Genomic DNA, 14524 nt, shown 5'->3' with positions numbered 1-14524 from the left:
TGGCCCCCAGTCTCATCTCTCTCTCTCTTTTTCACTCTTCTGTCAATGCCTTTCTTTCTTTCTTTCTTTCTTTCTTTCTTTCTTTCTTTCTTGTCAATGACTTTCTTAAAAGCAAAAACTGATCATGTCACTTCATTGGCATAAAATGTTATCAGTGGCTTTCCACTGCTGTTAGGATACAGTTTGAGGGCAGCCCTGGTGGCTCAGCGGTTTAGTGCCACCTTCGGCCCAGGGCATGATCCTGGAGACCCGGGAACGAGTCCCGCGTTGGGCTTCCTGCATGGATCCTGCTTATCCCTCTGCCCGTGTCTCTGCCTCTCTCTGTGTCTCTGGTGAATGAGTAAATAAAATTAAAAAAAAAAAAAAAAAGGATACAGTTTGAACTTGACTTACCATACCCAGTCTTTGATTATTTGCCTCCTTTCCACCATCAATATTGACCCCCCAAATACTTGTAGTTCCAGAAAATGCCATGATTTTTTTTTTTTTTTTTTTTGCCAGTTTCCTCCACTCTTTTCTTCCACACCGTTCAAATCTCAAAGCAGACATAACGTCCTCCAGGAAGTTTTCTGTGATGCCCGCTGTCCCTAAAGTTAAATGCCCCTTGCTGCGCTCCCATAGCACTTCCACAATAATTCTCACCGTGCTGCCCTGTAATTGTTGGTTTAGATGTCTAGCTCCTCTAGACGGTGACATTCTAATGAGCAGGTACCCTGTCTAATTCGTCCATTTTTCTCAGTATGTGGTTTTATGCCTGATCAGAGTAGGTGCTCAGAAGACATCTGACTCATAAGCGATTGAATAAAAGATGTGCTGCTGCACTATGGTAGCCTTTAGAAAAAGAACATTTGGGCATCAGAGACACGGGCCACCCCGCGTCCAGGGAGCTCAGGGGCGCTCAGGTGCACACCAGCCCAGGTGCCGTCATTCTCCCCGCCGGCCTGTGGGGGCGCTGTGTGTCCGTCCCCTGCTGGCCGCCGCCGGAATTGGTCCTGCCGGACGGAAGCTGGGGGGCGGGGCCAGTCGGAGCCTGGAAGGACCCGGAGCCGCCGAGCGCTTGCGGCTGTGCTGCCCCTCCCTGGTCCCGGTGCGCCTGGAGGGGCCCGGCCCGGGAGCTGCGAGGGCTCCGGGAGGTACGGAGCGGGGAGGCCGCCGCGTCCGGACTGCCTTAGGAGGCGGGTCCCTGCCTCCGATCCCCCGGGGGGGCCCCCTCGAGGGCAATCGGTGGCGGAAGCGCCTCTGGCAGTCTCTCCCGGGGGTATCCCGTAGTTGCAGGGCCCAGGATATAGGATCCCGAGGAGGGAGGAGGGGTCTGTATCCGGAGTTTTCTCGAGAAGTGTTTGAGACACCACATCTGTATCTGCTCTCCGGGGCAGTCGAGGTCAGGGGTTCCTCCGGGGAAGCCTGTGTTGGGAATGCCTCGGACGAGATCTCCGTCTGGGACCTCTCCCGAGAAGGGATTTCTGAGTCTGAGCCTCCTCCTCCGGGCTTGTCGGTTCAAGGGCAGGCACAGATTTTTCCTCTCTGAAGCCTTTTTCCCCTTAGTTTCCCCCCCCCCCACTCTTTTCTTGTGCGATGTTCTTTATCTTAGCCACGGACTTGACTGGGAGTTAGAGGGAATTAGTTGTGGTCCAGATAAGTCATACAGGAAAGCAAAGTACCCTCCTTATTTGCTCACTCTCCTCGAAGAGTGGCTTAAGACAGATCCACCCAAACAGCATTCCTGCTTATTTCTCCGTGGAGTCCTGCTTCAAGACAGGAAGCTGAGCCAGAGCTCCCTTCAGCAACTGGTCCTCCACATCCTGTGCACAGAAGGGAACGTGGACAGTGATTCCTTTAAACCAGAAACTGTCTCTCCCCACCCCCACCCCCCCACCTTTGTGGCATTTACCAAGAACCTGCTGTGAGCCAGTTACTGGCCATGTACTGGCTATGACAAAGGTGCATAAAGTATAGCTCACTGTCCAGGAGCAGGACATAGACGCATCATTCCGATACGCCCTGACCAGAGTAGGGGACAGACTGCTGAATCCCTGAGGCTGTGTATTTAGCCCTCTGTTTTCATCCCACCTCATACATTGTGCTCCTGTCTTTCAAGGCCAAAGGCTAAGCATGGGGAAGAGCTGCAAGGTGGTCGTGTGTGGCCAAGCATCTGTGGGCAAAACTTCCATCCTGGAGCAGCTTCTGTATGGGAACCATGTAGTAGGTGAGTGTTGTTGGGGGTAACAGCACAGTGCAAGACGTTGAAGAATAAGTAGGATGCGATCACAACATGAAAAGGCTAAAAGCTGGTGGTGGTGGCTGTTGTACAACAAAGAGTGAAATCTGCATAATTACCCCAACCCTAGCATGTTGAAATCTGGAGAGAGGAAACCCAGTGTTTGACATAGGGAGGGAAAGGTCTCAAGTCACACTTTTGCTTAGCATGGGATTAACATGAGATTAATGTCTGTTCCTCCCAAGTCATCTAGTCGTGCTGGCCTGTTGTCAATTCCTGGCCCTCTCTCTCCTCAGCCACACATTCCTTTCCATCCCTGTCTGGTAAGCCTGTTACACTCATGTTTCCCATTTTCCTTCTCTCTGCAACAAGTTTTCTCTTCATTTTGTCCCAGGTTCTGAGATGATTGAGACCCAGGAAGACATCTACGTGGGCTCCATTGAGACCGACCGGGGGGTGCGGGAGCAAGTGCGTTTCTACGACACCCGGGGGCTCCGAGATGGGGCTGAGCTGCCCCGGCACTGCTTCTCCTGCACTGACGGCTATGTCCTGGTCTACAGTACGGACAGCCGGGAGTCCTTTCAGCGTGTGGAGCTGCTCAAGAAGGAGATTGACAAGTCCAAGGACAAGAAGGAGGTGCGTGGGAGGGGATCGGTGAGGACACTAGTGATGAGATGGAGTGGGCCTTGGGCTGGTTTTGGGGAGCCTGGCATGACTCTGTTTTTCATTCATATCCCAGGAGGTGGGGTAGGGGCTAGAGGGGGATGGAGGCCACTAGAGGCTGTCTTCCTCCTGGAGGTGGCCATGTGTTGAAGCAGCTTAACCAGAGAGGTTCCCTTTTTTTTTTTTTTAATTTTTATTTATTTATGATAGTCACACAAAGAGAGAGAGAGAGGCAGAGACACAGGCAGAAGGAGAAGGAGGCCCCATGCACCAGGAGCCCGACGTGGGATTTGATCCCGGGTCTCCAGGATCACGCCCTAGGCCAAAGGCAGGCACTAAACCAGGGATCCCACCAGAGAGGTTCCTGACCCAACCCCAGAAGCCCCCACTAATCTTTCTTTATGATGATTCCTTGCTCTTAGCTGTGAAGGCTCTTTGGTTCCCAAATCCCCCTTTAAGCTGCCGGCATTTGGGGGCTGCTCCCTCACCAGTTAACAGACTGATTGTTAGTAATGAGCAGGCATAGGTGATACAGGGCTTGTAAGGGAACTCCTGAAGGGACGGCCAGATGGAGGCCAGAATTTAAACAGAGGTAGGAGAGGACAAAGCAATCACCTCCCTCTCCCCAGTCATTGTTTCTAACATAGAAAGATGTGAAACATTAACCGTTCAGACTTCCCCTTCTCTTAGGATTCCTAGGTAGTTGCCAGGGATCAACCGAAACCCAAGGTCCGTGGTGCATACTCAGGCCTCTACTCTGTCCCTCTTCCCTAGGTCACCATCGTGGTCCTTGGCAACAAGTGTGACCTACAGGAGCAGCGGCGTGTAGACCCAGACGTGGCTCAGCACTGGGCCAAGTCCGAGAAGGTGAAGCTGTGGGAGGTGTCTGTGGCTGACCGCCGCTCTCTGCTGGAGCCCTTCGTCTACCTGGCCAGCAAGATGACCCAACCTCAGAGCAAGTCTGCTTTCCCTCTCAGCCGCAAGAACAAGGGCAGCGGCTCCTTGGATGGCTGAAGAGCTGCCATCCCTTCTCCACCTTCCCAGCCTCATTCTGGCTTCTGGGGCTCTGGAAGATGTTCTCCAGGGGTGGGGTTAGGCAAGCTATCCTTCCCAGGCCAGGCAGCTGGGCTGTCCCAGGCTCAGGTCACTTTTTGTTCCCTCCCAACTCTGGGAAATGCCGATAATCTAGGCTAGTGCCCCCAAATCCTCCCTCCTTTCCAGCTTTCATCTTACCTACCCTGCTGCCATCTGGGGCAGTTGTGGATCAATGTCCCCTACCACCTGCCCTGGATAGGAAGCAGAGCTGCCCTGCAGAAGTGCCCAGTCCAGGCTCTGGTTCCTATCACAGGGGTCCCCCACTTGTGGGCTTCCTGGCCAGTGACAGACAGACACAGCCTCACACACTCACACTTATGGCACCAGCCTGGACTCCAGAGAAAGGTGTCCAGGCATCACGTATGTGCGTGTAGATATGTACACACGCGCATGTGTATGCATGCTGGTGTCCAACTCCAACACCCTGATCTCCTGTCCTCTCCTTGGCTGGAAGAAGCCAGCCTCCTGGGAAGTGTAATTTTTGGCTTTAACTCTTCCCCACCCCCAACCTCCCAGTTGTTTTACTTCCTCTTCCTGCTCAGGGAGCACACAGCCCTTGGCCCCCTCTTTGGCGAGATGGGATGGAATGATGGCTGGGCTTCACCCGCTGGCTTTGGGACCCTGCAAGGCCTTTCCCCCTCTCTGGGTTTCAGTTTTCTCATCTGTAATGTGATGGGAGTTGTTTAAACCCGATCTCTCTGGATCCTCTCCAGCCCTCTGATTTGATCCTGCCTGCAGCTTCGGGCTGGCTGTTCCTGTTCCCTCTGCTTCTCCCACTTCAAGGTGCTATGCCTACGGGCGCTGGAGGCTGAGACACTGCTCCCCACAACCACCAGGGGGCAGGAGTGCCCGCCCAGTGTCCAATCAGTGGACCTCACACTGGTGGGGCCTGGTCTTCACCCCTTCCTGTGGTTGTTTTCAGCTAATAGGTGGACTTCTATTTATAAATTACCTGTGTTTCTATGCCTGCTGCCATGGTGAAGGCTGGACACGGTGCTCCTCTAGCCTTTCCTTACCTCAGATGCCTGAACAGAACAAGGCAAACCAGTAGCAGCTTCTCAGAGCTGATAGATCTGTCGGGGCTCAGAAGGGTGGTTACACTTTCAACATGCTATAAAGTGAGCTTGTCACCCACAACTTCCCGTGTCCACTTCATGCTTCTAATGTGCACACCCAGCGTAGATGAGACACTAGAGCCAGGTGACCTCTAGTACCCGCCCCTTCTCCCCAAAATGGGAGAGGTGAGCAGGGCAGGCAGCCCAGGGCTGGGTGAGTCAAAATAGGGCATAGACAGGCTCGGGCTTGAACTCATTTATTGATGCGTTGGACACAAATAAAACCACAACTGTTATCAAAAAGTTTCCCTCCCCTCCCCCCTTCTTGTCCTCCCTTGGAAATCTCTAAAAAAAGAAAAGATACAGGTGGATACTGGCAAAGTCCCATATTGTGGGGTGAAGGAGCAGTGCTGGGGGGTGGGATGGAGGTTGTAATGTTAACTTTGACAGCATGAAAATGGGTCTTGAGAGTATGTCAGCCTGGATCCCAACACTCAGCTTCACAGTGAGGGAGCTGGGTGCTGCTTGCAAGGAGGCAAAGCTGGATTTAGTGTTAGGGACCAGTTTGGGGTGAGGAGCTGGAGGGAAAGCTCTTTGTTTGGGAGCCCTGGCAGGGGGGTTGGTGTTAGCTGTGTCCAGAGTCTGAGGGAGACCCAGTGCACCCCCCACCCACCTGGGGTTCACCAGGAATCAATGAAAGGCTGAGAGGAGAGCTTGTGTGGGGTTGATCACCCCTGTTAAAACTGGGCCCAGCCAGAGAAATCACCCCACCTACCTCTCTCCTACCCCATCTTGTCAGCAGAGGAACCCAAAAAGCTTTCAGCCCCAGCCCCACCTTGCCTTTGCCCCCACTTAACACTGCTCCCTTTCTCCTCCACGGTCTTCTACTCCCCTGGGGTCACCTTGTCCAAATAGCCTTGAACCCTCTCCAGCTTGAGACCCCATCTGCCACCTCCAGTGATTCTCCAGAGAATCCAGTGAATGGGGAGGGCCTCCACAGACTTGTCTCCAGGCTCAAAGGTAATATTCCTAGGGCCTCTGGCCATGGGAGTATAAGTCTCAAGATGGGGAAATGAGAGCACCATGGGGCTGGGGTTAGGGTTTTGCATAGATCTCTGGGATTTCTCAGTTTGTTCCCCATAAATCAGTCTGGGCAATGCAGGGGAGCCCAGCACTAGCCTGAGAAGGGTGGGGATAGAAGGTCCTTGGGCCAGGAGGGTAGTAGTGGAATCCCTAGTCCAGACTGTAAAGGGCAGGTGCCCTTGAAACTAGCCTAGCTCTTCCTAGATTGGGCAGGAAGTCCTAGGCTGTACAAGGCAGTCTCTTGGGGGATGGAGGAAACTGAGGCATCTGGGGAAGTAGAGCCAGGACAGTGACTGCTGGGAAATGAGTCCTGGCCTCCTCAGAAGCCTAGTAGGGGGCAAAGACGATGGGCCCTGTGGCAGGGCGGACGGCTCCTGCTGGGGTACGGAACAGAGCCGGGCCCAGGATGGGAGCTGGGAAGAGTGTGGTGGCTGCTGTGGGGGCAGGCCGGAGGGCCAGGGGCCCTGGCAGGGCACAGATGGCTGCGGCCGCAGCAGGGATCGGGCTGGGCAGGAAGCGGGCTGCTAGCGTCTTGGTGAGTTGCTTCTGCAAGGCCAGTTTCGACTGTAGAGAGGAGAAAGAGGAATGGACATGGTCTGACCCAGGAAAATCCCATCCCTCCCAGGGCTCCATCCTTGGGCTTTCTGCTGCAGGAAAGACGTGCCTTTTAGGGTTCCAAACCTAAATCCTCTCTTCCCACCCCCTAACACTCATTCCAAAGGGCTTTCTCCAACACCTGTCTTCCTGCCCAGAGGAAGGAGGCTATGGGGGGGGGGGGGGGGGCAGAGATGGTCTCTAGGGGATGCACGCCCACCCCTTGCTCTTGACCTTGAGCTTACTATCTCAGCCCACCCCTCCACCCCCACCCCGGAAATTCCTCTGGGCAGATCCCAAGATGGCCAACCCCCACCCCCCCAGCTCTTCCTGGGCCCAAGCAGCCTTGGGGGAGGGAGTGGCTGCCTTCCTGCCTTCCTGCCCCATCCCCTTCCCCCCTCAGTCTCCCCAGCATGCCCTTCTGGCCCACCCTCTCCCCTCCTGACCCAGGGGCCCAGCCCTACTGCCTGGAGACAGATACCTTGAGGATACTCACAGCCAGCGCTGCATGCTTCTGCAGCTTGCTGTGCTGGCTGGAGGGCTTGGGGGGCTTCCCAGCCAGGCGGTCTTTGTGCCTCCTGCTGCTCAGGTGCTAATGGACAGATAGACAGACTGGCAACAGGATGAGGAACCCCAAGGATCCCCAAACTACTGTTATCACCCTAGACTGGCTAACCCATCCTCCACCCATGAGTCACATGTTAGATGCACATTTACGGGGTGTCACCTTTGGAAGGGGAGGTAAATCTTAGCCTTTGCCCTCCAGGAGCCCACTGTCCCTCCAGCCTTCTGCCTCCTCCTCTGCTTGCTCCCCACTGGCACCCAACACCAGTCCCACCCCCTCAGCCCTGCTCCAGCCCCAGTCCCAGGCCTCACTTCTCCCACCTGCTTGAGTTGGGTCTCTGAATTGACCTGGAGCTGACACAGAGCACAGTGAAAAGGGGCGCTGGGCCCCTGTCGGCCCCCCTGGCCCCCTGCCACTCTCTTGGCCTTGTGTCCAGCTCCCCGGGGCACTGGGCGGCCCCGGCCCCTTCGGGGAACACCTCGCTGACCTTCCACCATCCACCGGTGCTTGGCTCCTGAGGGAGGAGAGATGACAGCCCATCAGCACTGAAGAGGGGCTCCAAGGGCCATGGAGACCCCCTCCGAACTAGGTCAGTCTGGCTGCCCCGCTGAGCCTCCAGGCTGCTCTGCACCTGCTCTCCCTTCCGGCCACCTGAGCGTTCTCTTCCCCACCTCTGCAAGGTCCTCCCAGCTACTGTCACTTCCGGCCAGCCTCCTCCCACCCTCTTCTCATGCCTTCTCCTGGATCCAACCTAAGGACAGATGGAGGAGTTGCGTCCCACCTTCTCCCAGTGACCCTTCAGCTCCTGCTGCCCCAGACTTCTCTTCTTAATTCTCCTACCTCAAGCATTAGCAGGAGGACCCAGAATGCCCACCCAATCACTGCTGAACACAATGCCTGTGTCACCAAGCCCTTAAGCAAAGTGCCCAGAAACTCCAGCTTGCCTGCAGCTGGCGAGAGCAGTTGGCCTGCTCCTCTCCTCCCCTAGACTCCAGCACACTGACCTGTGTTGTGAGCCTGAAGCTGAGAGGCAGAGTTCACGGTCACCTTGCACGTGGGACAGTAGAGGCGCCCCTTCTCGCCCCTGCCCTCTCCACTCACACCACTTCCCACAGCAGCTGCTGCTGGCTCAGGCCCTGGTGCCTCTCTCCCAGGCTCCGGGGAGCAGGGTGGGCAGGAGGAAGAAGAGGAAGAGGAGGCAGGATCCAAGAGGTCTGAGTGAGCCGGCTCCCTGGGTGTGGGGTCCGGAGTCAGCGGTGGCTGGAGTTGGGGGCCAGGAGGAGGGGCTGCAGGAACTGCTGGGGAGATGGAAGGCATCAAGTAAGAATCATCTTGAGACCATGATTTTAAGTAGTGGTATTACTGGCATGGCATGCCAGTGGCATGGCAGAGTGGAGGTGTCCCTGATGTAGGGATGGCCAGCATGAATTCCAGACCCCACTCTCCCACCAACTCACTGGGCAGACCTGGGCCTCTAAGCCTCAACTTCCCCATCTGAACATATAAAGTTGGACAGAGGGGTCTCAGAAAGCCCTCATAGCCAATACTTTACAGAATTGTTAGCTAACTGTTAATTAAGCGGAAGTCACCAAAAATATGCACTGGAATATTCATAGAGCGATATTCATAATAGCATAAAACTGGAAACTTTCCAACTTTCCAGGGTGCCTGGGTGCCTCAGTCGGCTGAGCATCTGCCTTTTCGGCTCAGGTCTTTTAAGATTTTATTTATTCATATTCATGAGCGACACAGAGAGAGAGAGAGAGAGGCAGAGACACAGGCAGAGGGAGAAGCAGGCTCCATGCAGGGAGCCCGAAGTGGGACTTGATCTTGGATCTCCAGGATCACACCCTGGGCTGAACACGGCGCCAAACCGCTGGGCCACCCACCGGGGCTGCCTTTGGCTCAGGTCTTGATCTCAGGGTCCTGGCATGGAGCCCCGTGTCCCGCTCCACGCTTAGTGGGAAGACTCCTTCTCCCTCTCCCTCTGCTCCTCCCCACCCGGCTTATGCTCTCTCTTTCTCTCTTAAATAAATAAAATCTTAAAAAAGAAAAGACAAAACTGGAAACTATCCAAATGTCCATAAAAGGAGAGTATATTTTTAAAAAGAGTGTATGGTCTCTTAGAGCTCTACTCAAAAGAGAGAGAGAGAGAGAGAGAGAGAGATGGAGAGAGAGCTCTACTCAGCAATGAAAAAGACAAACTACAGCTACATGGAACAATACAGAAGCCAGACACAAAACCTCCATACTCAGGAGTCATCAAAACCAGGGGCAACTGATCGATGGCAGAAAAGTCAAGATCCCCTGGAGAGGGGTGTTGGTTGTTAAATAGTGTCACCCCAAAATTCACATCTGCCTGAAACCTCAGAGTGTGATCTTATTTGGAACCACGGTCTTTGCAGATATTAAGTAGTTAAGATGAAATCATGGTGGACCGGGGTGAGCCCTAATCCAATGACTGGTGTCCTTATAAGAAGACCATGTGGAAATAAAATAGGATAAAAACAGAAGGAGACAGACCACAAGAGAGTCTTAACTCTAGGAAACAAACAGGATTGCTGGAGGGGAGGGAGGTTGCTGGTGAGGTAACTTGGTGATGGGCATTGAGGAGGGCATTTGATATAATGAGCACTGGGTATTAATTATATGCAACTGATGAACCACTAAATTCTACCCCCAAATTAATAATATACTACATATTAACTAACAACTTAAATAAAACAAAACAAGACCATGTGGAGACACCGAGACACGGGGAGAATGTGATGTGAAGACAGAGGCAGAGATTGGGGGGAACGCATCTATAAGCCAAGGAACACCAAGGATGGCCAGCAACCACCAGAAGCTAGAAGAGAGGCATGGGACAGATTTTCCTCTGATCCCCCACAAAGGAATCAACCCCAGTCACCCCTGACTTCAAACTTCTCACCTCCAGAACTATGAGAAAGCAAATGTCTCTTGTTTTCAGCCACCCAGTGTGGTCAATCACTATAGTAGCCCTGGGAAGCTAATATAACACGGTAGTGACTGGGAGGAGGCCCTGGGAGGGCTTCTGGATGCTTGTGTCTGGTTTCTTGATCTCAGTATTTTCAGACTGGGAAAGTTTATTGAGCTCAACGCTTACGATCTGTGCCTTTTTCTGTATGTATGGGCTATCCCAACACAAGCAAAAATAAAAAGCAGAAAGCTCCCAAACCCTCACCAGAAAACAGATTCGGACTGGGGAGTGGGGAGGAGTGGGGAAGAGTTCAGGACTGACCTTTGCTCTGCGGCTCTCCAGGGGATCCACTGGCTGGAGTTGGGGTTGGGGACACCAGCACCCCATCCCGGGCCAGGGTTTGTGGCCTCTGTTTGCTCTTGGCAGCTTCAACAGCCTTGAGTTTTCTGGCATGTTTGTGGCCTTTGTAATGTGCTTCGGCTTGATTCTGAGGAGGGGAGGGCTTGGGGTCACCATTTATTTGTTGAATCTGCATGTCCCCTCCATGAGGGGCTCCAGCCAGACAAGAGGTGAATCCTTGTCATCACAGCTTGTGTGTGGCTGTAGGGTTTATAGAACTCATTCTCATACATGAGCCCCCAGGCAAACAGCCTCTGTCTTCCAATTCTGTCTCAGCCACTTATTAGCTGTGTGTCTCTGGGCTAGTTGCCTCACCTCTCTGAACCTCAGTTTGCTGACTCATAAACTTTGTGGCAATAGTGACCTCACAGGGTTGTAAGAATTAAAAAGAACATGAAGAGCGCCTGGGTGAATCAGTTGGTTAAGTGGCTGACTCAATTTTGGCTCAGGTCTTGATCTTGGGATCATAAGTTTAAGCCCCAAGGTGGGCTCCACATGTAGCCAGGAGTCCACTTGAGCTTCTTTCTCCCTCTGCCCCTGCCCTTGATCTCTCAAATAAATAAATAAAATCTTTAAGAAAATAAATAAATAAATAAATAAATAAATAAATAAATAAATAAATAGATAAAAAAAAATAAATAGAACACAAATGACAAGGGCCTAGTACATAGAGCAGGTGCTCTACGAATGTGAGTTTACAAGTTCATAAATGCACAAATGGAAAGAATAGAGCAGTCCTCACACTTGGGGGATGTGCACCCCAGAACATTTATCCCTTTGTTCATTTTTTCAGCAAATGGTTTTTGAGCATTTGCTCTTTGCCAGGTTCTGTGCCAGGGGCCCAGCATGGAGAAGACACGGCCCCTCCCTCCAAGTAAAGTCCTGTCCATCTCTTGCAAGGCTCACATAACCTGAAAACCTGGAGGGAACCCCTGAGTCTGGCCTTTTAGTGCCCTCCCTGCTTCAACCAGGGGTCACTGCTTGTTCCTCCCAAGTATAGGAAAGACAGGTCCCTGTGCCCCCTCCCTAGACCCTTTCACCAAGCCCCAGAGTTGTTCATACAGAAGGTAAATCTTCCCTGGGAGGCCAGAATGAAGCTTCTCCACTATGTAGGGATAGGTTGTGGTATAAAGGTCAGTAGGCTGACCATGGGGTCAGCCAGGCCTGGGTTCAAACCCCAGCTCGGCTACTCACCAGCTGTGTGGCCTCAGACAAGTCACTTAACCTCTCTGAGGCTGTTTCCTCATAAGAAAAATGGGGATAATAATAGCACCTCTTTCCATCTCACAAAGTATCATGAAAACTAATTAAGGTGATGGGCATGAACATATTCAACACATTAGCTCTCGGATGCTTTAAGAACTCAGCTCCAAACCAGGCCCCTGGGACCCAGAGCAGGGAAGGGCAGTCTTCTCTCTGGCAGAAGGATCCAGAACACAGGAGAGAAGCAGAAGGGAGGGAAATGGAGTCCCCAGGGCCACTAGAGATGAGGTAGAAGAATTTGGAGAGAAGAGAGGGCAGGATGGGTAAAGGACTGGGAGCGCCCCTTCTGCACCCAGAGATAGGAAATACAGAGTCCAGTCCCTCTGCCAGTCCTATTCCTTCAGGAAAGATCCCAAGAGCCAGTGTCCAGCCCTCTTCCTTCCCAGCCCCCTCCCCAGCCTGTTTCCACTACTCCCTCTCACCGCTGAGTTGAACCTCAGGTGACAGATGTTACAGGAAATGAAGAGCTTCTTCTTCAGAGGGGAAGGGACCCCAAACGTGTGGCTGATGACAGCTTTCTGGATCGGGTCCATCTGTGAAGGGGGTGGGAGGGCACAATAACTCTGGGGTCGGCTCTGGAAGTGGAGGCAATACACAAAGGCCAAAAACTAAAGACTATTGAGGAGGGCAAGCATCAGGACACAGGAAGAACTTCCCCATCCTTGTGGATAGAAGACCCACAAAACGAACAGTCTCTTCCCTGGCTGACTTTCTCTGTTCGCCTGGGCTTCTGCCTGGAGGCAGGAGGATGGCCAGGGTCACCTCCATGATCATGAGAAATAGAACCATGTCCTGATGATCACCTTGGTATCTCTTGCTGCCCCTCTGGTCTCTGGGTTGTTTTTTATCCCCTTGTTCACAAGAATCATAACTATTGGAACAGAGCTGGGGGCAGGGAGAAGTAGGGAGGGGACAAAGAGTCTATGTTAGAAATCCTCTTCCATAACCCAGCCTTGTGCTGGGCCCCGGGGGCTAGAGGAGAGACAGCTTATCTTATCATCTCTGCCACTGTCACAGGGCCTGAGAGGGTGAGTGAGAGCATGGCCAGGGCAGGAATGGGGCCGAGAAGGGGCAGGTGGCAACACATGGAGGCCACCTCCATAGTAGGATTATTTCTTTGGAATATTAATTTATGTGTTTTTTTCCTTATTTTAACTTTTCTTTTTTCCCTTCTATCAAACTAAGCCTTTATGTTCCCTTTTCTCAGAGGCTGCTTACTGGTCTAAAAGCAGAAGTTGTCTGGGTTTGCCTATCAAGAGGAACTCTCCAAACCTTCCTGAGAGAACAGAGGTTTTGAGAGGAAAGCATGGTTTCAGAAACTTCCTTGAGCACAGAAAGAGGTTCTAACCCTCATCTCAACCTCACCAGGCCAGAATAGTCTACAGGATGCCCCACGATGCAGGCAACCAAAGCCATACTAGCTTCCAAGGGGCCGTGGACATGGTGTGTCAGCGAGTGATAGAAGGGACCAAAGAACAGGAGAGCCTCTCCACATGGCTCTCAAGCTCCTGCAGACCTTTGGGTGACCCGTAGATTGGAAAGAATGGGACTCTTAAGGGCTACTGTGACTGAATTTCCCACCATCTTGTCAGGATGGAGTAGGGCTCCTTGATGATTACACCTGATGTTTCAGAATTAAAGAAAGGGGGGTACATCTTCTAGCTCATGTAGCGAAGTAAAATTCATGCTCCCTACACTTGTCATTCACACAGATGCACATGTGGAAATACAAAGACTCAGAGTCCATGGCAGTTACAATCACAGAGCCATGCAGAAAGATACACACCCATACGCGTACAAATGGCACATTTCCACAGACAAATTCACAATCTCCCAAACCACACACACACACACACACACACACACACACACACAGGTCAGACACACACCAAATACGTACAGACTTGACACAAAGACACAAAAGAAATCTCTCAGAGACACAGGTACATACATTAACTACATACAATTACCAAGGCACAAAGAATTTGTTTATAAACACACACATCCACAAGTAACACACAAAGACACTTACAGACATAAACTAAAACTGAGAGCACACCCCAAATGCACACAGACACGCACAGATCACCCATAAATGTCCCTATGCAAACACTCAAGGGTAACCTCCAGGCTCCAGGCCCAGCAGTTGTTATTGGGGTGGGGGTGACACCATCCCCATTCCTTGGCCTAAGGGAAAGCCGGCCCGGGGGCCCCTGTCTGGGGAGTGCCTAGTCACTCTTGGGGATGTTGCTCCTCTGGATACCCAGCTTCTGAGAGCCAGCCCAGCTGCACCCACCTTCCCTGCCCACCCCCAGGCTCGGCTGCAAGCCCCCCACCCACCAGCCCCCCATACCGTGCTGAAGTTGGGGGTGAGACTGAGCGGGGTGGCGCCATTCAAGTGGAGGGCGAGCAAGTGCTTGAAGTCCAGCGGGGGCTGCAGAGGCCTGGCAGGCAGGGGCAGGGAGGCCAGCAGGGGGCTGGGGGCGCTGGAGGCCGGGCCTGCTGCAGGAGGAAGAAGGGCAGGGTCTGAAATGGGGGAGCCACAGGGCTCGCATTGGCCTCCATGGCCAGGAAAAGAGGCTGATGGGCTTCTTGGGCATGGGGCCAGGGCAGAAATCTTGTCTCCCTCCTCACAGAGTAGCACTGGC

The 14524-nt window shown here is 52.9% G+C and overlaps 2 protein-coding genes across 17 annotated transcripts in view; one reads left to right on the top strand and one right to left on the bottom strand.

Moving 5' to 3' along the window:
* Positions 1-1020: 1020 nt before the first annotated feature.
* On the top strand, positions 1021-5334 carry NKIRAS2 (NFKB inhibitor interacting Ras like 2). Its single transcript, XM_025987006.2, has 4 exons — positions 1021-1133; positions 2099-2206; positions 2613-2854; positions 3656-5334. The coding sequence occupies exons 2-4, from the start codon at positions 2113-2115 to the stop codon at positions 3893-3895; spliced, it is 576 nt and encodes a 191-aa protein (XP_025842791.1). The 5' UTR covers positions 1021-1133; positions 2099-2112; the 3' UTR covers positions 3896-5334.
* The window catches only part of ZNF385C (zinc finger protein 385C), a 52552-nt gene continuing 43300 nt past the window's right edge, over positions 5273-14524 (bottom strand). For 3 of the 16 annotated variants that reach the window (XM_072747186.1, XM_025987003.2, XM_072747194.1), the window contains 7 exons: positions 14230-14378; positions 12299-12409; positions 10536-10701; positions 8278-8571; positions 7594-7787; positions 7190-7300; positions 5273-6678 (listed from right to left, as the gene is read on the bottom strand). In XM_072747186.1, the coding sequence (XP_072603287.1) occupies positions 6442-6678; positions 7190-7300; positions 7594-7787; positions 8278-8571; positions 10536-10701; positions 12299-12409; positions 14230-14378 (1262 nt within the window). In that variant the 3' untranslated portion in view covers positions 5273-6441. The remainder of the gene's footprint in view (positions 6679-7189; positions 7301-7593; positions 7788-8277; positions 8572-10535; positions 10702-12298; positions 12410-14229; positions 14379-14524) is intronic. The other 13 variants (XM_072747187.1, XM_072747182.1, XM_072747191.1 and 10 more) reach the window with 7 other exon arrangements.

The sequence above is a fragment of the Vulpes vulpes genome, chromosome 2 (genome assembly GCF_048418805.1).
Source record: "Vulpes vulpes isolate BD-2025 chromosome 2, VulVul3, whole genome shotgun sequence".
Taxonomy (NCBI): Eukaryota; Metazoa; Chordata; class Mammalia; order Carnivora; family Canidae; genus Vulpes; species Vulpes vulpes.
The sequence above is the reverse complement of the archived record's forward strand: the minus strand, read 5'-3'. Positions and strand labels throughout refer to the sequence as shown.